Source organism: Neltuma alba, unplaced genomic scaffold (assembly GCF_004799145.2).
Source record: "Neltuma alba isolate B1F8T4 unplaced genomic scaffold, ASM479914v2 tig00012910_pilon, whole genome shotgun sequence".
Lineage (NCBI taxonomy): Eukaryota > Viridiplantae > Streptophyta > Magnoliopsida > Fabales > Fabaceae > Neltuma > Neltuma alba.
The window spans coordinates 8893-33763 of record NW_021637279.1 but is presented as its reverse complement, the minus strand read 5'-3'; the positions used below and the strand labels follow the sequence as shown (position 1 = coordinate 33763).

The 24871-nt window shown below is 33.7% G+C and overlaps 2 protein-coding genes across 2 annotated transcripts; one reads left to right on the top strand and one right to left on the bottom strand.

Annotated features, from left to right (window-relative positions):
• Window positions 1-6267: 6267 nt before the first annotated feature.
• LOC114732427 (uncharacterized protein At5g65660) lies at window positions 6268-9465 on the top strand. The gene is made up of 2 exons (XM_028919709.1): window positions 6268-6700; window positions 9104-9465. Exons 1-2 carry the CDS (start codon window positions 6422-6424, stop codon window positions 9281-9283), a joined length of 459 nt encoding a protein of 152 aa, XP_028775542.1. The 5' UTR covers window positions 6268-6421; the 3' UTR covers window positions 9284-9465.
• Window positions 9466-11740: 2275 nt separating this feature from the next.
• Window positions 11741-12619, bottom strand: LOC114732414 (serine/arginine repetitive matrix protein 1). The gene has a single exon (XM_028919695.1). It carries the CDS (start codon window positions 12617-12619, stop codon window positions 11741-11743), a length of 879 nt encoding a protein of 292 aa, XP_028775528.1.
• Window positions 12620-24871: the final 12252 nt, after the last annotated feature.

Here is a 24871-nt window from a genome sequence, read left to right as displayed (position 1 = left end):
TACTTCTTGGGTAAGCAAAACCTACACATGCTTAGAGCCTAACTAGCTTTGTGTGTGTTTTCTGAATGAGAAACAATCTTGTCTTTTATTATTTAAATAAATTAAAGTGTGATCGAAAGATCCACATGTGTTCCTATAGTATCATGCATTAAAATCTTATTAGGATTTGCTTCTCTTTATCTTTTTCAGAATCTTTCCTCTCGCAGTGTGTTTCCCTTGGATCAGTACTCTCTTTTTCTTTCTTGGTTAGTGTGTTTTCAAAATGGCCTGCAAATGCAATGCACCATAATTTCAATATATAGCTTCTTCGTTTTTCCTTTTTGATCATAGATATAAACAAGTTTCTTTTAATGTCTCTGTCCAGTAAATGGAATAAAAAGGAGAGCCTATATTTTCATATTTTATTGCAATATAATTATATGGCGTGCATAATTAAACTGGGATAGGAGGATCAAACCCTAATTAAAGACAATGTTCTTAATTGGAGAGCTTCGATAATCATGATCTATATCCATTCATGATGCCATGTTAGGCTAAAAAGTTTGCTTAGGTCTGCGGCACATTTTAATCCTATGAATGAATTATTTAGTACATAAGTGTTGAAATATAACTGAACACTTCATAAAAAAACATTAAAATTATAATAAACACCTTCAGCACAGTAATTTTATGTTTTAATGAAGCAATAATTCACGGAGTAAAAGACTTATATTTTCAAATATCTTAATCATCATTCATTAATAAATTGATGATACATTGAGTGATAACCAAATGAATGAATCGTGCAGGACCATTTTTACTCAATAAATTATAAGAAAGTTCATCCCCAAACAGAAAGAAAAGTACAGTTACACAGCAACTATACTCTGTACGTGTGTGTGTGTGTGTGTAATTTTATGATCTTGGTGTAATTTCGCCATTAAAGTTTTTGTTCTTGGGGCTGAAATATCGCTATTAAAGTGTTCGATTTCATAAAACTTGATCGATTAAAAAAATAAATCTAAGTTACCATAATAAGTGTTAAAATGAAAGTCTTGATTTAATAATATCTCAAACAGGATCATACTATTATGCAAGAGTGACATGACAAGAAAAAAGTGATAAAATGTGGTTGATTCATGAGTTGGAGAAAAGAAAATAGAGTACACAACAACACAGTATAGATTAACTCACAGTGGAGCCATCAATTAGTTCAGGTGATGTGTCTGCAAACACACACACACAATGACAATAACAAGAACTGAAGTTTGTGTGGCTAAGAGTTGTGAACATGGGGAGATCCCATAAATGATAAAGGTTGGGGAAGAAGGGACATGGATGATCTGATAGGAAGCTTTGGAATGAAGTTGATGGAGTAAGCAAATAATAATGGAACACTTTCCCACACAACATTGGAAACCCTACTTTTCTCAACTTTGGCCTCCCAACCAAACGCACTTCACCTAACTATGCCTCCATTTTTGCCCCCTCTCTATCACAGAGGAACTGAAGCAGCTGAAAGCCTACGTTATGACAGCTATCCAACCCGGGCTTGACAGCTCAGCTAGGGACGGACACGTGGATGCCTCCCCACCAATGAGACTGACGAGCTGCATGCATGCTGCCAGGCAGATATATAACTGTGCTGTAAGCTTTGTTGGAGAATTGAAAAGGGCATATATCTATGAAGAAGAAAGATAGAAAGAAAGAAACATGTGGGAGTAGTTTGTGTTTGAGGCTTGGACTACATTGAAGTGACTTCTCATGTTAATTCACAATGTGTGTGTATTATTCAACAATCCACATGCACTTGTCTACCTTTGTCAGCTGCCAAATTAGAAACGAACAGCTAACTTCTTCAATTAATGTTTTCCACCCTTCATTTTTAATCTCAAGAAGTTAAATGCTAGCAATGGAATATGAACTTGTTATGATATGAAACCATATTATTTATTAACTAAACATGTTTCTTTTAATGGTATAATCTTGTTACTTAACAAGTTACACCTCAGGAATTTTTAACATTTCATTTTGATTAATGGATTAAAATCACAAATCTCAATGTTCATATTTGGAAGTTGAGACCGTCGTATTCAATATATGATGCGCGCGCGCACACACATCGATCAATAATCTTTATGCTTTAGTAAGAGAGAACTTTCCCCCCTTTCTTTTTCTGTACTTATTGATGTTTATCTCCAATCAGATGCAAAGTGTTCGCAAATCATGCATATCTTTAGCTCAATATTCAAGCACATTCTTGTCTCCAGAAACCCTAATTTTTTTTATTAATAAAGTCACATACAAAAGCACATGTTTCTCAACTTTATAACTGGTCCTTTAATAAGTTCTCTATAAAAGTTTTGCTTTCTAGGATTAGTACTATTTCCCCTTAACTATTAATGACCATTAAAACTCAGCTTTTAATCAGTGCTTAATGTCAATTAAACAAACAATGTCCCACCACAACTTACTCAAAGCGGAAAAATCCAAAACTGTAAAGAACCTCTCTACAAAATCTAGGCAAGAAGCCCATATGTTGAAGAAAAGACTAGTTACCTTCAGGTGGGCCCAAGACAAACATGGGCCCCACCCACTCTCATGTGTAGGCTCGAACACAAACTCATGAGGCCCATAAAGAGGCCCTATTAGGAATCAAAGCCCAGAAAGGAGCCGAGAGGTATTCCAGTGTGGTCAACCATTCAAAAAGCGTTTTATTGCCATCATAAAAAGAAGAGAAAGTAAAGCGACGAGCCGAAAAAAGAGAGAGAGCCGGTTGGTGGGTTCACGTGAGCCGTGGGGCCCAGTTGGTAGAGCACGAGCCACCCTGACCGTATGGGCCCCACACTACTCTGACCACACTGTACGGTGTTGCTTCACAGCCACTGGGTCACGCAAAGTGGTGATTCGCACGTGCGAGATGCTCCTTTTGCAATATCTGAGCCTGATGACTTCTTTGACGGGTTGACCACGTTGGAACGAGATGGACGGGTTAGATTTCTTTACATGAAAGATCATGACCGTTAAATTAGAGACAATGCCGAGGGCCACACTGTTGGGTTAGGATCTGAAAAGGCCGACACGAGGAGAGAGAGGAGGGGGATGCAGCGTGAACAGAGTTTTTTTTTTCCCCCTTTTTTAAAGAAATTTTAAAGCTGTTATTGTTTTTGTTTTTGTGGTGTTTTTAGTATCTTTTGTCCTCAGGAAATGCCGACCGGTTCCTCGTGCCACGTTGGCGGATAGGACGAATGAGTGTGGATTCGACACGTGTCAACATGACACGGGATTACAGGTACAGACACCTAAACAGCAAGCACGTGCTTTCTTTTTCTTTTCTTTTTTTAAAAAATCATCTAATTTTGTGAAGATATAAATAATGACAAGATAGATAGATTGACGACTTGTGAAAATAGTGGTAGTTGATCACATTATAAAATATTTATGATAAGATAGATAGAGTGATGACGTGGGAACATTGTCGCAATTAACTCGGTTTTGTTGTCTCTTGCATCAAAATATCAAAATTCAAAGTATAACATTTAAGAAGGGTTTAAATAAAAACTAAATTATAATTTTAAAAATAATTTTATGATTTATAAAATAAATATGTGAATAAAATTTTATGTCAATTCTCGTAAAAACACTCTTAAAAAATATTTTTGTAAGCCACCAAAGACCTCATTAGTTCATTTGGCTTACGTTTACGTAGGTTAAACTGCGGTGCAGCAAGAGCTGAGAGAGGAAGTGGAGCCCATCAACGTTATTAGCGCGCCCAGTGGGGCCCAATCCTCCCGGGACCCCAAGTTGGAATGGGACCCCCTTACGAGCCCTCACCACGCCCAAAATCCAAGGTAGTATATTTCCCTTGTACAGTTATGTTCTTGTCATTCTTCTTTTCTTTTCTTTTCTTTTGGGATGTAAAACGAAAATCACCTCAAGACGATGGTTATTACTTGCTTGGTTGAATAGCACTTAGCATATTTTAAACTGAGAAAATCTTATTTAGTCTTACTATTATATAAACATTTTAAATATAAGATCTCAATTTATTTTATTTTTTAAAATATTTTTATTGATTATAAAGTATTTTTAACCAAAGCATAATTTCAATATATATGATTGAATAAGAGAAACTTAAAGATGTCAGCACACATTTGTTATAAATAACTAACTTAATTAATTTTTTCAATCTACTCAAATTAATCATCTAGCTCTTATATTAAGAAACTTTCTTTAATATAAGAGCTAGATGATTACTTTGAGTAGATTGAAAAAATTAATTAAGTTAATTATTTATAATAAATAAGTGTTGTCTTTTTTAAAATAGTTTAGTAATCATGTGTATTAGCTAGACCTACCATGTGATAATACTTTTAACACGTGCAACTACTATAAAAATTATCTTAAAAAATATATAAACATAGGAAACCAAGTGGATAGGAGTCTTATTTTAGAATCAAATTAAAAGTCAAACTAACTTTTACATTAAAGTTTGAAGGTATTACCTCCAGTCCTTAATATAAGACCTTGTTTGACTTTTATTTTAGTCCTAAATGTAAGACCTCAGTTTACTTTGTCTCTCGTATTTATATATTTTTTTCAAAAGTAGTCTTTCTAATAATAGTAGTTCTAACCAATACACTTGATTAGCAAGGATATTTTAGAAAAGATAACACCTATTTAGGACAAATAACTAACTCAATTTACTTTCTTAATCTTCTCAAATTAATTAACTAGCTCTTATAATTAGGAGCGGAGGTAGTAGAACTTTTTAAAACATGCCAAGGCTTCAAATATAATCCATAAAATTCAGATAAAATAAATAAGGGCATGAGGGGCTTTTTATTTAAGGGGAAGCTAAAATGAAACACGAGTGTAATAATACCTCCAATCCTTAATATATAATTAGTTAACTAATTTGAATAGATTAAAAAAATTAATTAAGTTAGTTATTTACAGTAAATAGATGTTGTCTTTTTTAAAATATTTTTACTAATCAAGTGTATTAATTAGAACTACCATTATTAGAAATATTATCTTAAAAAATAAATAAATATGAGAGATAAAACAGATTAGAATCTTATATTTAGAATCAAAATAAAAATTAAATGAACTCTTATATGAAAAGTCTAAGCTGATATTTAAGTGATGACCGTGATTGCCAAATCAGCCACAAAGTGCTGATTAAAAGTTTGCCCAGTTTTTACTAGACATTCACTTTTAAATTATTGATTAATATATAAAAAAAGCATCTTTTTTTTTTAATTTCCTTTTTTTCCCCAAGTGGAAGCATTTTTCCGGGCCATCTCTTGTTCCCCTCCTCCATGCAAATTTCAATGATTCAGAAATTGATTGGACATGCAAAATGTTATTTTCCATTAATCCAAAAGCAAAATATTAGGCCCCTCTTATCTCAATATTACACATCAACTGCAAAAATTAAAAAAAAAATACTTTCCTTAACCAATTTTAAAGCGACCCGCATTATAATTTTAGTATGTTTCAATTAAATTATATTAGTACAAAATACCTCCAAATGCGATAATCAAACAAGTTTTTTTTTTAAATGCATCACATAAATTTTAAAATTTTAAGTTACATCACTCATAACTTTTACATGATATACTTTGCTAACAATTTCATTTTGCACATATTGATATGTTGATTTTCGTTTAACAGGTTTAGCATAGATAATTAATCAAACAGTATTTTAAGTAACATAATGAAACACCATCGTCAATATCTAGAACGTTGTGGCTTATTTCTTAAATTTAACGTCATCCAAACCTAAATTGTGTGTGTGTGTGTGTGTTTTTTTTTTTTTTGGGGTTTTCTTATAAAAACGTAGCCAATCCACGACCGGCGTATTATTTATTTTATGTTTTGTCGGAGAATTAAGAGAGGCACTGGATTCTTAGATTGCACATAAAATTAAAAAATTAAAATATAGTTTCTTCAAAAAAAAAAATTCTAACAATAAGAAAGGCTCGGTAAGATGTTTTTCATGATACTGTTCTTTTTTCTAACACTCATATTCTTAAAACACCGATAATCAAAATAAAGGAAAGTTTAGAAATGACGCAAGTAAAAGGTCAAAAGTTAACAGTCAAAGAGTTTTCTGCGCTAGTGAGGTAAGGCCAAGCCCAAGAATTCATCCAAATTCCAAAGCTTCATCCATTTTACCCCCTTCGGCTGATCTCACGCTAGCGCCCATGCTCCTATCTCTCTCTCCCCCCCAAAAAAAGGGCCCTTAATTTTCAAGTTTAAGTACTCCAAAGAGCTTCGGTAATGGCGTAAAGCCTTAACCCCTGCAACACTCCACTCCTGCTCTCCTAGTACCACTGCACCAGTCTAAACACTGTCTTCTCTCCGCACCTTCCCTGCTAATTTTTCCACTCTACGCTACTACTATGGTCAAAAGCTGCTAACTTTAGCCGCAACAATGGTGGTCGAGGACCATAGCTATGTTGGCTGGCCGCCCATTGAGGCTCCTCTCACAGTTCCCAGAGACGAACATTGGAGCAGCTTCGACAGTTCTGTCAATGCCGTGTCGTTTGGCTTTGTAGCCACCGCCATTCTCATTTCTATGTTCTTGATTATGGCTATCTTCGAGAGATTCCTCAGACCCGCCTCGCCGGCGTCGCCGTCTCTTCCTGGTAGCCGGAGCAGAGGGGACATTGAGTCACAGCCGATGGGGAAGCTCGGTTTCCCATCCCCTAAAGTGAGTGAATCGTTTTAGATTTTGAGTTTTTAGCTTGCTAAAGCTTTTTCCTTTTTAGTTAGTCCTTTCTTTTTCAGTTTAGGTTCTCCTGAACTTAACTGGGAAATGCGAGATGGTCTTTCTTCCCTATGGAAATTCTGCATGCTTTGTTTAGCTTGAAATGATAATTTGGGTGGTTACTTTCGTTTCTGAGGAAGTGATAACTATCTCTGACAAAAGGTCTTTTTGCTTTTATTTTTTTTAAATGTTTATGGGATGCTTGCTTGTTCTTGAAATCTTCAGGTGTTTAAATGCCGCTATCATGAATTGCTTCAGTTATCTGCTCCCAATTTATTAGATATTGGATCTGTAAAGAAAATTATGTTACTTGCTCTGTTCCTCTTCCCAATGTATTTTCTCTGAGGTTCATGTCTCATTCAATTCTGTTCTTCGATTTATATCTCCATCTTCTCGGTTTTCTCTTTTCCTGTTTCATTTGCTCTCATTCTGCTCAAACACAAAATGGCATTCCTCTGTACATGTGGATCCCCTCTTCAATTGGCCAAACTTCGGTACGCGTGTGTCTGTATATAATTTTTATTTATTGATCTATTGATTGATGATGATTGATTTGGTTTACGAAAGGTACAACCTTCCCGACCAAATACCATACTCGCTTAATTATTAAAAAAGGAGGTGAACAATGTTAAATCCGAATGGCGTCTGAAAACCTCAGAATTTTCCTTTTTGTGATTTTTTTATGGAAATTGAATCTGAGATAGAGTTCTACCCCAACCCCACCAAATTTTTTTAACTTCATTCTCATCTTCATTTACACGTTCTGCCAAAATCTTTCATTATGAGCAAACTGTGCTGTCTTCAGTCATCAGATGATGGTCCTTCCTTGGAGTTTTCTAATGAATGATTGGTCTCTACCTCTCATCTCTAGCCATCAGTCTTAGGTCTTTTATATGAACATCTTTGCATCGAGTCCCACCATTGTCCTCATTGTCCCTCCCTCCCGTCACTTCCAGTCTTTAATGATATCGTGCATGGCCTGTGTCTGTGGTCGGAGACAGATGGTCAACCTTTCAAGCCATGTCTTGTTTTAGTTTCTTCTTATCTTACAAACATTAATTGTCTACCTCTACCATGCTAGTTGCTAATAGATAAAGTGTGAATGACATTTTAATATTCAAAATTTTAATGCAGTATCCTATGATGAGCCACTGCTCTCCAACCAATTGTGGTGTCTACCTCATGCCAGTCTTTTATGGGGACATAGTAGGCCCACTTACTTATTCAACCTCAGTGTTTAATAAGAGGATTGATCCATAGCCTATAGCATTCATGATTCTCTGGTATTGGTCTTGAATGAAAAAGTTCTTTAATTCCATGAGGAAGGAATTTCATAGTTTAATTTTTTGGCATTTAGATTACATTAAGTATCTTTTTATGGTGTTAATGGAATACAGAATATATTATTTGGGGAAAAGCTTATTTTACTTGGGATTCTGAAAGGGGTTCCTTTATTGTTTATGGTTGTGGTGCTACTCAGAGAAACCATGGTGGACAAAATTTTCTGTTAGCAGAATTAATGTAACATCAAAGACAGTCGCATTTTACTGAGAGGGAATGCCTGAAGGCTAGTGACATAGAAATTAATATTTTAATACTTCGCTATCCATGGGAAATGATTTCAGAACAGCTTCAAATCAGGGTGTTTCAGGTCACTAGTTATCAAAGGGAAAGTGTATTTATTAGAAAGCAAGTGAAGGGGATTTTAAGTGTACACCAAGGGAAGGATCTAAATTAAACTATACTACTCCATCCGGTCCTTTTTTTAAGAGCCTGAAATTTGAATTGTCTGGTCCTTTTTGTAAGATTTCACTTGTGGTTGTCTCCCATTTTTGCCCCTAATTACATATTGCATTAATTAAAAGGTTGGCAAGTTGCTATGTTACATTCTCTTTCATATTCTCTCTCTCTTACTTGCCCCTTGTAAATAAGGGTATGCTTGGAAAGGACCGGAGGGAGATCTGTAAATAAGGGTAAATAAGGGGAGATTTGTAAAAAGGACCGGAGGGAGTACTTTTTTCTTCCCTTGGTCACTCTTGGCTAAACACTTGGTGAATGGCGAAATGTTTCAGGGGCAAGTCAATATCTGGTATGACAGTTTCACAAATTGGAAGCTCTCTACATTTCTCATTGGCAAATTTAATCTTATTCTGATCTGAGCAAAGTGAACCGGGAGAATATTCTGTGGATCTTGTAAACCTACGTGTGTCAGGCCTTTCGTTTTGTTGTTAATTGTGTTACGATGGGACAAATTCATTTGTTCGGTTCGTCTTAAAATCAATAATCTCCTGACATTACTTACAAGGTATGCTTCATCAACTCATTTAGTTTCCTTTTATGTTGCAGATGAGTGTATATTCCAGTGGGGTTTCAGTTCTGATGCCTGGAGATGAGATTCCTAGATTCATCGCCCACCCGGCTCCAATGCCATGTTGCCCTGAACGAGTCCTGTGGCCTTCCCACGATCATAATAAACCGTCATCTTGTTCCCCTTCCAACCCCATCTCTAGTATTAACCAAGTATGAACCGGAGAAACAAGAATTGATGAAGCGTCTCTGAAGACAAAGAAACAAGAATCGGGACTGTTCTTGAGGTTTTAATTATATTTTCACTCGGAGCAGTGCCTCTTCATAGCATGTAAATAGCACTTGGAGTAGGGAAAACTGGGTTTGACAATGAGGCTATCAAGTTGAAAGATCAAATTATGTCTCATTCTTGGAGTAGGGAAAACTGGGTTTGACAATGAGGCTATCAAGTTGAAAGATCAAATTATGTCTCATTCTTGTTCATGATCATGGAATTGAAAAATGAGATTTAAGTGGTTTATCCATAATGTAATTCTTGCCTGTCAAAATTGTAAGCCTTGTAAAAACGAATCAATTTGTGGCCTTCTAACTTCTACTCTGGGAGGTGTGAACTCGTTTCTGGATTGAAGTTCATCACAAAAGACCATCGGTCTAGTCTTTTCTTTGCTTGCATATTCATTCACACGCCACCATCTTTCATTTGACCATATACCGCCCTTTGTTAATTTCTCTTGTCAGTCTCGATCAAGAATCCTACAGTTCCATTACCAAATGCTGAATGTAGATGATCTACGAGCCTCAATGCCCAACTTTCTCCAGATTTTGACTCTGGGCGTGTGGGATTTTGACTTGAGGATCAGCAGTGGCCTATAAGGAAGCAAACGTGGGCTCAGCCAAGGTGATAACGCTAGACTTTAATGGTGACCGGTAAGGATGGGCCGCCGATGCAAATCTAGACATGAATCGGACTTAAATCTAAGAAGCAAGAGGCTAGCCCCAAAAAACAAAAAAAATCTAAACAGCAGGAGTGATTATGGCTTGTGAGATAATTTCTGATTTTTTTTTTTTCATCAGCCGAATCCATACAAGGTCGCTCTACCTCATTTGTATTGTATTGTTTATGTCCCTCAGTGTAGTAGGCTCCCACCTTTCAAATTATCAACTTTTTTTTATCAGCATGCACTATTGATCCTGAGCTTAGAAGAGTGGAAATTCTCAACTGATACAAAGAAGTATCGTTTAATATTGTTCCTAAATTGCTATTTTCAGAACAGTCCAATGGGAGCAAACGTTTCTGTTCAAATAAAAGTACATTTAAGTATAGGCCCTTTACTAGTACTAGCAAAAGCAACACAAAGTGCTTCTTCCACTGACATTTTATTAGTCAAAATTCCAAATCCCTATGGAAAAAATTTCAATTGTAGCCGGAACCTGTGATACGTTTTGAATTTCAGTGTGGTAGTGGAAGATGTTGAGGAATCGCAGAGCTTTTAAATAACGCCAAAACAACCTGTATATATGTAGTGTCCACAAAAAGATCTCATATGAGGTTTTATCTTCCCTGGGTTGAATTTTGAACTCTTAAGCTTTGAGCCATGGGACATTCTTTCTCTCTCTCTCTTTACGACCTGTGAAACAATCCAAAATAACATATATGGTATTAACACCATGGATAGAAGCCTACAAGGAGAAAAGGACCATCAATGGTATTATTATAAAATTAGTGGACCACTATCTGTGATCTCTTTCCCCACTCAAGTAACGGCTACGTTGTGAATTTTCCCTCCATCTCTCAACCAAATCAAGTACATGCAGACATAAGCTACCGTAATATTGAGTTTTCCTTCCATATTTGCTGAAAATAACAATAAATTTGGTTCAATAACTTGAAGCGACATCACAAGTGGAGTTAATAGGGGGTGAAAATTCTCTCCTAACTGACAGTTCAAATAGTCTGTCATAAGATATATTTGTGTATCACACACGGGTGAAGCCACAAATGGGTAAATAATTGAATTTAATGTTTCTACCTTTAAAATCATTCAACAACGCATGAAGGAGACTTTTAACCTCACAAATTTACCCTGTCCACTCTCTCATCATCAGAGCACGAATTTTCCTCCGCATAAAGAACTTCACTACAGTTACTCCATTATCTTATTCTTCTTCCTACTGAACTAATAATTGCAACGATTCAATAGCATTTCATTGGTCCCTGAAAGACGAGTTTCTTGGTACACAGAGAATCCTATATGGCAGAAACGAAATCTTCCCTAACCTGGCAAGCGCTGCATTAGAAGGAATCTTGTTGCAGGAGAGAAAACAGAGCAATGATATGGTAAAATAATAATAACAGGTCAATTCTTTTTGGCTTAACTACAATCAGTTACGTATTCCAATATCCAAAAGTTCATATCAGGACAAATCGTTGAGATACTCGTTTCGTTGTTTTGGGCTTGAGGCCTTGCCCTAGCCTTACCCCCTCTTCTATGTCCTACCACATGACCTTTGACTTAGAAATATTTACACCCTCCTAGTGCATTAACTGCAAAATATTTCAGTACAGAAATTATTATTCGGTATACGACATGTCGTTCAGACTCTGCTCACCAACTCTCCGGCTGGCAATGGCGAGCCACAACCTGCATTATCGCAAACTCGCAATGGGGTGATTTTTCAGAGAAATATGAAGCATTCCAGTGACACAAGAGGGTTTTCCAGTGATTCGTTCGCCGACGCAGACGGCCATTTGCCTTCTGTTCCGGAATGTTCCTTTCTCCGGCCGCCATTCTCTGGTGTGGGGGTTCTGGCTCGTGCAGGGGACTGATTTGGTCTTCTCTTCGATGGGCTCCGACCCACGATGGATCTAGTGGCTCCGTTGTCTGTACGCATGGCAGGTGACCTCGATCTCCGAGAGGAGTTCTCGCCTGCGTCCCGCCAGCGAGGCTCGCCCCTCATTCCTCTGTTGCCCATTGTTTGACTCCGAACTAGTTGGTCTCTGCTTGGAGTTTGCCTCGCCGACCCGATATTCCTCCGACCCGGGGATTGCTCCGGCCTCCTGGTCGGTGATTTGCCCACCGTCTTATCCCTTCTATCGCCGGAAAAGGATCGATTTTTCCGCATTTTTGCCGGCGACGAGCTGACCCTTTGGCGGATTTCGTCGTCGTCTTCTTTCCTGTCAGCTGTTGTAGTGGTCGACATCATGCTCTCGCTCAAGCTGCAAGCCTCCGAAACCTCAGAGATCTCTTCTTCCTTTTTGATGGGCGAGGGCACCTTGTTGATCTTGCTGCTCACTTCTGGAAACTTGTGGAATTCAGGTTTCTGAGGCGACTTTTGAGGCTCCAAGTTGGCAATTTGGGGCCTCCATTTGTGGGTTTCGGGGAGAACTTCCTTGACAGTCTCCTCTTCAGGGGGTGCTCTGTTTTCTGAAACTTTGGCAGAGGAAGAAGAATTAGATCTCGGTGGCGCCTGGTTCTTGAGGACGACAGAATTCTGGTGTTTTGGTGGTGATGAAGCTGAGGATAGATCTCTGTGCGTACTCACACAGCAACCCATGTGGATTCTTCCGGAGTTGAAGCTCTTGAGAAATGGAAAGAGTGGGAGGAGGAAGCAGGCGTAGGGATTCTATGAAGGAAGGGACATTTTGCAGGTGGAGGGAAAGAGAAGGTTAGATAATTTGGCGCTAGACTGTGAGGAGTGGAGTTATAGAGGGGAAGAAGGACACAGAGAAGAGAAGTGAAAGGAAGACGCGGGTAGTTGAAAGAGAGTGAATTTGTTGGCGTCAACGAGAGGCATTTATTTTAGATCTCCGAGTTGAGCAGTCACGCAAGTATTTGGAGACGCATTCATTTTTGCCTGTAAATTGATCAAAAGGGTACCAGTACAAAAGAGAGGCGCAGCGGTAAATTATTGTGATGCAAATTATATTAATAGTATTATTTCCATGGATTTTCTCTCGTCTTAAATATAAAGTAGAATTAACTAATTTAACAGTTCTTAAGGAGTGATACATAATAATGTTGTTAAATTTGTTTTAAAAGAAGAAGAAGAAGAAGGTGTCACTCTTTAGTTTTACCCAAATTAATGATCACAATAATAGTTATCCAGAATCACTTTTTTTTTAAAACACTATGGGGTTTTTGGATATAACTAAACCATGGTTTGGAGAATAGCTTCTGGAGAATAAATTTTAGGGAGAATAGATTTTTTGAAGAATAGATTTTGTGAAAAAGTGATTCTAAGAAGTGAAAGTGTTTGGATAGTTGTTACCAGAAGCACTTTTTACATGTACAAATTACTAAAAAAAGTATAAGTTAATATGATAATTACAGAAAAAATATATTTTATGATATATTTTAATTTGAAGGAATAAAATTGTTAATAATATATTTTTTATTAACATAATTAATAATACATAAGATAATATAATTAATAAATAATTAATATGTATATATATTTATAAGATATAAGATTAAATATATTTATAAAAAATATGTTTATAAAAAAACAACAAGATACATATCCTATAGGCTCTCACACTTTCTCTTTTTTTTCCAAAAGCAAAAAAATTTTACTTTTCCCAAAACCATGGTTTTGGTTTTTTTAAGGGTGTTTGGGTGATTTTTTCCCAAACCATGATGTGGGTTATTACCCAAACACCCCCTATAAAAAAGATTATAAACATTAGCTACCGCGCCTTTCTCTTTATTTTTAAGGCTAAGAGGTGTTTGAGATATGCAAAAATAATTATTTTCTGTTTTATAAGACAGAATTTTTCTCAATTCTCACATAGCAAAAATACTTCTCTTAAATGTGGACATGGAATTGAAGGCGAGGATTAGGGAGAGGCCCATCATTGAGAGGGTGGAAGTAATCACAAAGGGCGGCGGCTGTTAATGACACAAGACCGATCCGTCACATGTAAACAGGAAATGGCAAATTTTATCTTCCTTACAATAAATTATTAAGCAAAAAAATGAAAGAAGATAATGACATCATTAATCATCAACAAAGAGATGCAATAAACCCTCTATGATTACCCGAATCATTTCTTAAAGGAGGATAGCCAACAATCCAATATTATTAAGATGAATGAGAGAGACCCAAGTTATCTTCTCTTTCTTTGGTGGGAATTTCACATCTTACACACTAAACACATATCAAATTAGATCTTTTATATAGATGTATCTTAACTAGCTAGTAAAACTTAATATCTCTGCCATAACTTTGAATTGTTTGTACTCATCCTTTTAATTTAAAAAAAGAAAAAGAAGAAAGGAAATAGATTACATCCCCACACATTTTTTTCTGTTGAATTGCACCATTCGACCACAGAATTACGCCCGTGAAGTATAATTTGCGTGTTGTGTAGGTAAGTAAAATACAGAAGTAAGGGGTCAGCATATCTAAGAAATAAAATATCAACCCATGTCATATTACATAGAAGTAAAATGAAATTAAAACACAACTATATAACAATTATACATAAGTATTTGAATAGAAACCAAATCAGAATTTTAAAAATGATTTTATGATATACAAAATAAATATGCAAAAAAACTTTATTATGGTTTATATGAAAATACTTTTTAGAAGTGCTTTTTATCATCCCAAACACCTCTGTATATATATTAAATCCAATCAAAGAGACAAGTTTACAAAATTCTGTCTTTGAATAAAGACACAAATTATCCAAATAAAATGAAGTGTAGACAATGAAGAAAACTCAGGCTGCAGCCATCAAGCTCCAAATCCAAATCCCTTAACACTGTCCTTACCTCTTTGTTACTCAGAAGTCAGAATGCTACTCCTCTCACTTTCTGGGCCATTGCTTGCAGAGAATGAGCTTCACCACAAAATTAGCTAGATGGGTTGCTAGTTAAGCCAAGCTGCGACTTTGATCTAAAAACACCAAAATCCAAGATATCACTGTCGAAAATTTATTTCTGACCTCATTTGTCTGGTGTTGCTATATATTTACAACCAAACTTCATGCTATGAATTAATAGCTATACATATCAATCCATGACTAAGAAATTTGCAGTGTTTTGAAACAATTTAGCCAGATAATGTTAAGTCTTTTTAAAAAATAAATTATTCACCAGTTTTTTTGTCATACATATAATGTTGAACTAATCGCCTACTCAGAAGAATATTGTTTTTTTAACCAACTGCTCAATCATGCGAGGTTCTGAGATACCTTAAAAACCTTATCTTTTTGTGTGCTGAAAGGTAACATGGAAGCTGGAACAATTATGTACACACACACACACACACACACATATTTGTTGGCACAATATATGCATACATATACATATATATATATATATATTGGTTTCTAGTGTATGTTTGCCATTTGACAGCCATGTGATACCCTGCAAGTAGGGATATGTGGTTTTTCTTTATTACCAATCATGCATAATAAAAAATATATATAAATATACTGGTGTAGTGCATGGTCAAGTGTCTATACTATATTATATAATGTTGGTGGTGGACGAAATGGAAGATGACGAGGAAGAAGGATCTGCTAGGTTTGATGCCATGAAGGAAGCATTCTGTTTAAAAACAATCTTTTAGAACTTGGAACCATACGTGCAGAGAGAGAGAAATAAACAAACAGAGAAAATATTCTTGCACAGTAGAGTAGTGAAAATCAAGAACTCTGAAATTTACGGGCGAGTACTTATTCAGGGGCTTGCTGCGGCATTATTATTCCCAGTGAGTTTTAAAAAAAAAAAATGGTGAGGAAGAAAAAGATGCGCTTTGCTCGTACCTTCGATGACAGAATAAATCATTTCTAACGTCTTCTTCTGAGCAAGCATTCTTTTTTTTTCCCCGCTCTCCATGTTCTCAGCCTTAGGCTCCATGCACGGCCATGTCGTTTTATTAATTTCACCCCATAGTTTCTTACCACATATTTATCTTCTATCTTATTTATAAACTATAAATAGGATCTTATAATTAGAATAGAAAGTACTTCTCTGATTCTTAATATAAGACCTAATTGCAGAGTTGATTTTGGTTCTAAATATAAAATCTATTTATTATATTTATCAATTTTACCCAAATCATCCCTATTGATACTCCATCAACCATAATCAAGTATGAGGGGGAGGAAGGATATAATGAAGATGATTAAGGTATTTTAGGAAAAACATATCATATTTATTATAGTTAACTAACCCACATAACTTTCTTAATCTAATCAAATTAGTTAAACAGGTCTTATATTAAGGATCGGATGAGCAGTAGTTTCTTACCATTCAAAATATTACTGTATTTGGATCTGATTTTGACCCTCACCCGCATTGCACATAAAGTAGTTGTAATCTAAATAATATTATGCCTCTCCCATTAATATAATATAAAAGGTATCTAGGGGTTAGATTTAGTTTGATTTTAAATAGAAGACCTCAGTTTATTTTATAATATTTTTTCAAAACATCGTTGTTAGCTGTGTATGTTAGGAAGATTTTCATCAAGATGTAAATGCAAGTGATTGGAGATGATAGTTTAGAAAAACTAACAGATACATATGTTATAAGTAATTGATTTAATTAACGTTATTAATATTTATAAATTTATTATCCAGCTCTCATATGGGCAATACGAGTTAGTACAAGCCATTTGTCAGATCAGGGTGAAGAACAACAGTACTAACCAATTTGGATGCAACCATTTAATTGCTTCGTGATGAGTTTGCATCAAGAAATCAAATTACCAAAGAAACAAAAAGACCACATTACTATGAAGTGTCATAGGTTGCATTATTAGCCATTAATCTGTGAGGGGGCATGTCCCTCATAAATGGGGGGTGGGTCACACTTCTGCATGGCACTTGTCATTATTTAATGTTCAATTAGTCATTTTTACTTTCATGGTATCTGAATTGAACACGGCCACCTGCTGGCAAAAACAAAAAATTGAACACTGCCGTCTCTAAAGGCATAATTACCATGCTCATGTCGTATGACTCTGACCGATAATTAAACCCAAGCTGAAGAATTAATAATGATAAGATTCTACTGTCTTCGCTTGAACCCCTCAGTAAATAATTATTCATTTAAGACTTACTGAAAAAAGTACAGCCCCGGCATTAAGTTACCTCGAATTTAGCAAACAATAAGACTAATGCACGGCACATCATTTATACCACTCCACTCCTATCATTTGTAGAAGCTTTGGTCATAAATATATTATTTGTAGTATTTTAATGCTTATTTTTTAATTTTATCTTTATTTAATTGTTACTTCTTCCGTTTCTTATTATAAGAGACGAATAACTGAATTACATTAATAAAAAAATAGTTAAAATTAGTTAAAAACAATCAATGTGTAAAAAATATAATTTTTTTTTCAAAAATGCTCTCATTAATAAGGAGAGAGAGCATGAGAGAGAACAATTAAATTATTGAAAGAAAGAGAAGTGGGAGGGAGAGAGAGTGTGAGTTGGAGACAATAAATATGGGTAAAATAGAAAATCAACACAAAAAAATAGAGACAACTTTTAAGTGTCTCTTATATATAGGAACATACCATAAGCATCAATGTCTCTTATAATAAGGAACGGAAGGAGTATTAGAAAAGGACAAAAAAGAAAAAGATACGAGAATAATTTGTAAACATAAAAAGAGATAAAACTTTAATAAGAGTAAAATTAAAATAAATTAATTTAATATTTTTATGCAAAAATATGTTACAAATGACTTGCATCAAAAATCATAGTGATAAACTGTTTTCAAAATTATAGGAACTTGAGAAGCTTGGTGAAGTGGGACATATAAAACAAAGAATTAAAAAAAATTATAAAACAAGTTTTAGAGGTTATCATTCTCCACTATAAAAATTGTCATTATAAACTGTTTTAGTTGTTATTAGAATTTTTTAGTAATTATTTCTCTTCTTTGTAATTCTCCCTCAACTAATTAACTAAAATCCATTTATTGCTCTTTGCATTATTAATCAAATTATACAAAGACTCAGGAGAAAAATTAATCATGGAGAATTAGTGGGACAATTTATATATCCTTTGTTTGATAAAAGTAAAGTCAGCATGCAACAAAAGGTATAATCCAGCGTCCATTATTTTTCGCTCTCATATCCCACTCATCCTCCAATTTATATTTGTTTGTTTAGCACCGTAATTATTTTAAAATTTTGTGCACATGATGTGATTAAAAGTAATGAACTTTTAATTAACTCTTATGTACAAAGGGGAATATATTCTCTATTTCTGGTGCAAATAAAAAAATACGCACAATTCAAGCTGTTTGTGTTTGTATTTAATTTAAACAGTGTTTTAAGTAATAATAATAATTTTTTGAATATTTTTTAAAATTAGTTTTGTTTATGTATTTAATATTTGTTAAATAATAATAATAGTAATGCTGGTTAAACTTAAATCTAAAAATGACGGTGCTGCTAGATGGAGGAATGGAAGCTGGTGAGCTGTGTTGAGTCTTAATGAGATACTAAATCCAGTCAATGCCATTGCAAAGGTTTACAGTGACACAGTCCACTGATGTAGGCAGCCATTAAAGGCCTTGATAATGACCAGATAACCAGGGCATCCATCTACCCTGCTCTATTTAGCACCAAAAATAAGTGATATATAGTCCATCACATTTTTCCTTTCTTTTTTTGAAAAAAAAAAAGAGGTTTTGTATTAAATTTTATACATAAGACTCTTGTTTCCCTCGCCATTAATTAAAATATTTTTAATTACACTTTTTTTTAGGGTAGTTTTAAATGGTTTTGATCAAGATACGATCGTATCAGTACTAATGCATAAGTTAAATTAATAATGATAATTGAGGAATTAGGAAAGCATATATAGAAGTATGGCATTAATAGTGTATGAGTTGAGAGCTCAGCATCAAGCAGTCATGACTTATGAGAGCGTTTGGTGACTCTTTTCCTTTTCGTTTACGGCACTGGAACACTCTATGGGACCCCTTGATATGTGCTGCAGTCCCAAATTAAATCTGCACGTAACTTCATATTAATATCAATCTAATTACACTTAATTAATTCTCAGCTTTGATTAAATATTTCCATGCTCACCACTCTCAAATCTTCATTGTAGTGATTACAACAATTAATTGTTCCTCACTCTGACAGGTGAAAGACTTTTCAAATTCCAACTAAAAACTAAAACAGAGGGAGAGAGAAGGGTGGGTTACCGCAATGAAGCCTAAATTTGAATCGTGGAATCTAATTGGCTGGTTTATTATTATTATTTTTTGGTACAAGAAATTTCAGGGAGTGTTTGGATAGAAGCCAAACCATGGTTTCAAAAGTGCTTTTACAGTTTACAAAATAAATATATGGAGAAGTTTGTCTCATTTTGCGAAAAAGTACTTTTCAAAAGTAATTTTGAAGGTTGCCAAACACCCCTTTAAACTGGTTCGGACTCAATCCAAGCTAAAAGTAAAGCGTTTGAATGGTTCCTTCTAAGTGATACTAATGTTGTGCAGGACGAACTTATGTTCTGCCCTCAGGTGTTAATCTAGACGCTCTCATTCTAGGATGCCCGCCAAGAACCATGACGGGGAATCGAACTCTCTCTTTTTGAGTAAGAGAGCGTAGTTCCTACGGCTGAACCCATAAACGATGGGTTAATTGGCTGGTTTAGGTAGTTGGGATGATGATTAAAATTGTTTGGGTCAAAATAGAGAGGAGGATTATAATTGGGCCGGCCTCATCAGAAACTATTTTGGGCAGATTCTTGGGGCAGATTGAGTTAGGCCCAAGCACAACTGTTTGCATTTGGTCTCTATGGGTGGGAAGTAAAAGTGGAAAACAAATAACAAGAGTTGGATCTGGTAAAAAAAACTCGTCCTCCACAAAATAGTGAATTAATATTTAAATTTTTATTGAAAGAGGTACCCACTTTCAGACTCAACAATACTTTGAATATGATTACTTCTAATAAAAAGGTATCTATGTCTATAAAAGTGCAAAACAAATTTCCCCTTGTTCTGAGACAATTTGGTCACCCGTCACACCACTCAGTCAAAAAAAGTTAATTCAAATGGCTCTATCAGTTGGATGGGTAAATGATGATTAAATAAAATAGTTTTTTTTTTTTGCCAACGGATTAAATAAAATACTTAATCATCAAAAAATAGTTACTGTGGGACAATTGTGAAAGAATTATATATAAACAACTAGATAGAAAAATTAGCGTCTCACATAATATTGAGCATTTTACCGTACTGTTTTTTCAATTTGTCTCACATAACAACTTTATTTCATAATCATAGAAAATTTTTAATATTTTATTGTTTTAATCTTATTTGCGATTATAAATTAATTTGTTAACTTGATATTATGTAAAGATACGTACAATTATTATCTTCTCATTCTTTTTAAAAATATTGACCATCTAATTATATATTCTTTTAGCGAAAATGCTCATTTTAAAATTTCGTTTTTCAAATTTTTACTTTTGACGGAGCTTGTTATGTTGGGCTCAACTTGCGGCTGGGTCATCCCTGGTGTTCATGGGGCGGAGGTCAGGCTGACCGAGTAGCCCATCCTGACCCACGATACTTCCAATTTAAATACTCTTCTAATTTTTAATATAAAATCTATTTAATTAATTTAATTATATTAATAAAATTAAGTAAGTTAGTTAATTATAAAAATACGACATGTTTTTTTATAAATACTATGATTATTTTTTCTTGATATCCTCCCTCTCTCTTCTACTTGATTATGGTTGAGAGAGTATCCATAGAGATAATTTAAAAAAAATTGATAAATATGATAAATAAGTCTTATATTTATGATCAAAATCAACTTAACAATTAGGTCCTATATTAAGGATTGGAGGAGGATAACTTTTTTTTTTGTCCAATTAATAAGGAGTTAGCTCCCGCTATTGGTATGATAATTCTATTAGTAGGTGATATGTAAATACTTTTTTAAGTACTTTTTGAACCTAGAAGCATACCCTAGTTTTTGTGAGCATCTGAGATCTAACTTGCCTATGTTTTTTTTAAAATAAAAAAAGGACCTTGAGATGTATTTATGATGTAAAATGCAGTGTAATTTCTACTTTTCTTTTTGCCACATCAGTGCAATTTCTACTGCATACACTATGATGTATTTTATACAACAAAATGTATTATGGAATTTAAATTTAATTTTAAACAATTCAAGGTCGAGTCAATTCTATTAATTGTCCACCGACCACGGTTAGATGACTTAAAAACACACCCTCACACACATACGTGCACGTGCAAGTGCAAATTAAACAAATACTACGTTAGATAGATTTTAAAACAACGTGTAATATAACAACGATATTAAAATGGTTGCCAGATGCGAACGACGCTTTCGGTGGCTGCAGATAATGGCTTTCAAGTTAGTTGAATTTGATCGATGAATAACAAAATTAACAACCACCATATATTGACTTGTGTAGAAAAGCAACATACTAACAACGTTCATAATAAGTTTGGAATATTTAGATGAAATGTACGAGATCACCAAGACATGCCTTTTACATAATTCTTCCTATGAGGTAATATTTAATCTTAAATATAACATTTTAATCTCTTTTATTTTTTATATTTATTATTTTTTAAAACTAATTTACTTATGGGGTAAACCCACTTAAAGGTTTGGAATTTGAGTGCACCTTAGAGAAATCATGTTATGTTTATCCTAAAATGTAAGCTTTACACAATCCTAAAAATGAGTTAAAATAGATTAAAGACCCTAAATATATATAAAAAAATGTAACTTATTTTGTTAAAATATTTTTATTTACGGAGACAGCGAATGAAAAAAGTGAGTAGAAAAAAAAGAGGTGACGAGTTGAGGGGGGAAAAAACAGAGAGAGGCATATAATTAATTATAAAAAATATATTAAGTCACTAGGCAAATCCACACCCTTTCAAGACTTAAAGTTCATGCTACCTTCGGTTCTTAATATAAAATTTTTTTTGATTTTATTTTGATTATAAATATAATATTCCAATCCATTTTATCTATCATATTTATATAATTTTTTTATAAGATAGTCTTTCTAATAATTGTAGTTTTAGCCAACACACTTGATTAGCAAAGATATTTAGGAAAGACAACACTTATTTATTACAAATAATTAACTTAACTTATTTTTTTAATCTTTTTAAATTAATTAATTAACTCTTATAATTAGAATAGGAGGTAATATTTTGAACAGGAGCAAGTAAGAAAAAAATGAGCCGGTAATAAGTAAAAGAATTACTCCCTCCGTTCCTTATTATAAGAGACAAATAACCGAATTACGTTGATCAAAAAAACAGTTAAAATTAGTTAAGAACAATTAATGTGTAAAAAGTATAAATTTTTTTCCAAAAATGCCCTCATTAATAAGGAGAGAGAGCATGAGAGAGAACAATAATAAATTCTTAAAAGAAAGAGAAGTGGGAAGGAGAGAGAGTGTGAGTTGGAGACAATAAATATGGGTAAAATAGGAAATCAACACAAAAAAGTAGAGACAACTTTTAAATGTCTCTTATATTTTGGAACATGCTATAACCATCAAATGTCTCTTATAATAAGGAACGGAGGGAGTATTATTTAAAAAAACATGTCATATTAAAATGGTTAGAAGGGTTTGTAACACGGACCAAAAGTACTAATAGGAAGAGTCAAATCGTACAAGCTACGGGCGAAGCACATGATCATGTGGTGAACGGTATTACAGGAATTAGGATCGTATTGCACTGTCAGAGAGGATGCATTATTAAAGTTTTTGAAATTTAAAGGTCCGGAGCCAGAAAGTACATTGAAGATTCATCATGCACGCACATTGAAAACGACAACACCCCATTTTCCTTTTCCAACATCAACAAACGACAACTCACAAGCTTGCTTCCTTGCACATAATATATGGTACGACACTGCGCCCTTCTCTGTTCAAATACAACTGAATAATTCCGAACTACTCCCTCCGGTTCGTTAATATTATATTAGAGCCTTGACAATAATTTTAAATAAGAAAAATTATTAAAAAAATAATCAAAATAGAAAAAATATAAATAGAGACCTGTTATAATATTAATATGTAGTTTGACAATAATTTTGTAAGTGAGTCCTTATGTGCAATTTTTTAATTTCAGCGGTCTTTTTTTGGGGATTTTTTCTCTTTTAAAATAAGATTTTAATTTATTTTATTTCTCATATTTATTTATTTTTATAAGTTAGTCATTATAAATATGGTAATTCTAGCCAATACACTTAATTAATAAAGATATTTTAGGCAAAGACAACATGTATTTATTACAAATAGCTAATTTAACTAGTTTTCTCAATTTACTCAAATTAGTCAACTAGTTCTTATATTAAGAACCGGAGATAGTAGTTCGTAAAATATAATATTTAATTTTAAATATAATAATTCGAGTTATTTTGTTTTTTAATTTATAATATTTTAAATCATTTCTATTAATTACATATATCACTAATTAAAAGAGTTTACATCAATAAAGGTAATGGAAGAGGGTATTTTAAGAAAATCAATAAATATTTTTTTACAAATAATTAATTTGAATAATCTTTTTAAAATTTATGAGTCAGTAATGAAGCTGTTATATTTAAAATGGAAAGAAGTATTATTTTATACACAAAAGGGCAAGCTATGTTTTTTGGGTAATAAAGTGGGAATCATTTTTTTTTAGCTACGCAATCTTTATAAAGCATTTATAAGGTATTTTCATATTATATCTATATGTACTCCTTCGGTGTTTAATATAGGACATAACTGTTGAGTTGGTTTTGATCTTAAATATAAGACCCATTTTTTATATTTATCAATTTTTTTTTTAAATTACCCATATGAATACTCATTCAAACATAATCAAGTAAAAGAGGTAAAGGGATATTAAGAAAGATGATTATGATATTTTAGAAAAAACGTGTCACATTTCTTATAATCAACTAATTTACTTAATTTTTTTTAATCTAATTAAATTAGTTAAATGAATTTTATATTAAGAAGTGGATGAGTATATTTTTTTATTAGAGTTTAATTTACTGAGCATAAGTACGGGGAAAATTTTGCCGCCTTGTTTGATCTTTCGGCCTGTGTCCCTGTTCGGAGGACATCATGGCTTTGTCATTAGAATTTCATATACTACCTCCGGTCCTAATTATAAAACCCAATTGACTAATTTGAGGAGATTAAAGAAGTAAGTTAAGTCAGTTATTTGTAACAAATAAGTGTTGTCATTCCTAAAATATCCTTGCTAATTAAGTGTGTTGGTTAGAACTATCATTATTAGAAGGATTATCTTGGGAAAAAAATGTATAAATATGAGAGACAAAATGGATTGGGGTCTTATAATTAGGACCAAACTAAAAGTCAAATGGGGTCTTATATTAAGGACCGGAGGTAGTATATATATAATATCCCATGTGATTTGTCATCATGGATGCTTTTGTAATTATTATTAAAAGAAAAATATCCAAGACAAATACGTGGAATTTATAAAAGTTTATGGCACATTCGCAACACGCTACACACTTCAATAATGTGATGTGTCTCCTTGATGCCATGCCATATGCTTGGTTTTAGAAAGTGACTTAGAAAAATTTTGAAATAAGGGAATGTTTAGAAGCCAAATCACGGTTTTAAAAATAATTTTATGATATACGAAACAAATATGTGAGAGGAGTCTTATCTCAATTTGTGTGAAGATACTTTTTAAAAATGTTTTTTCTGTCATCCAAACACCCAGTCCGGCGAATTAAAAACAGGTGTAGTTAGAGTTTTAATATTCATATTTAATAAATATTCCAATTAAATTA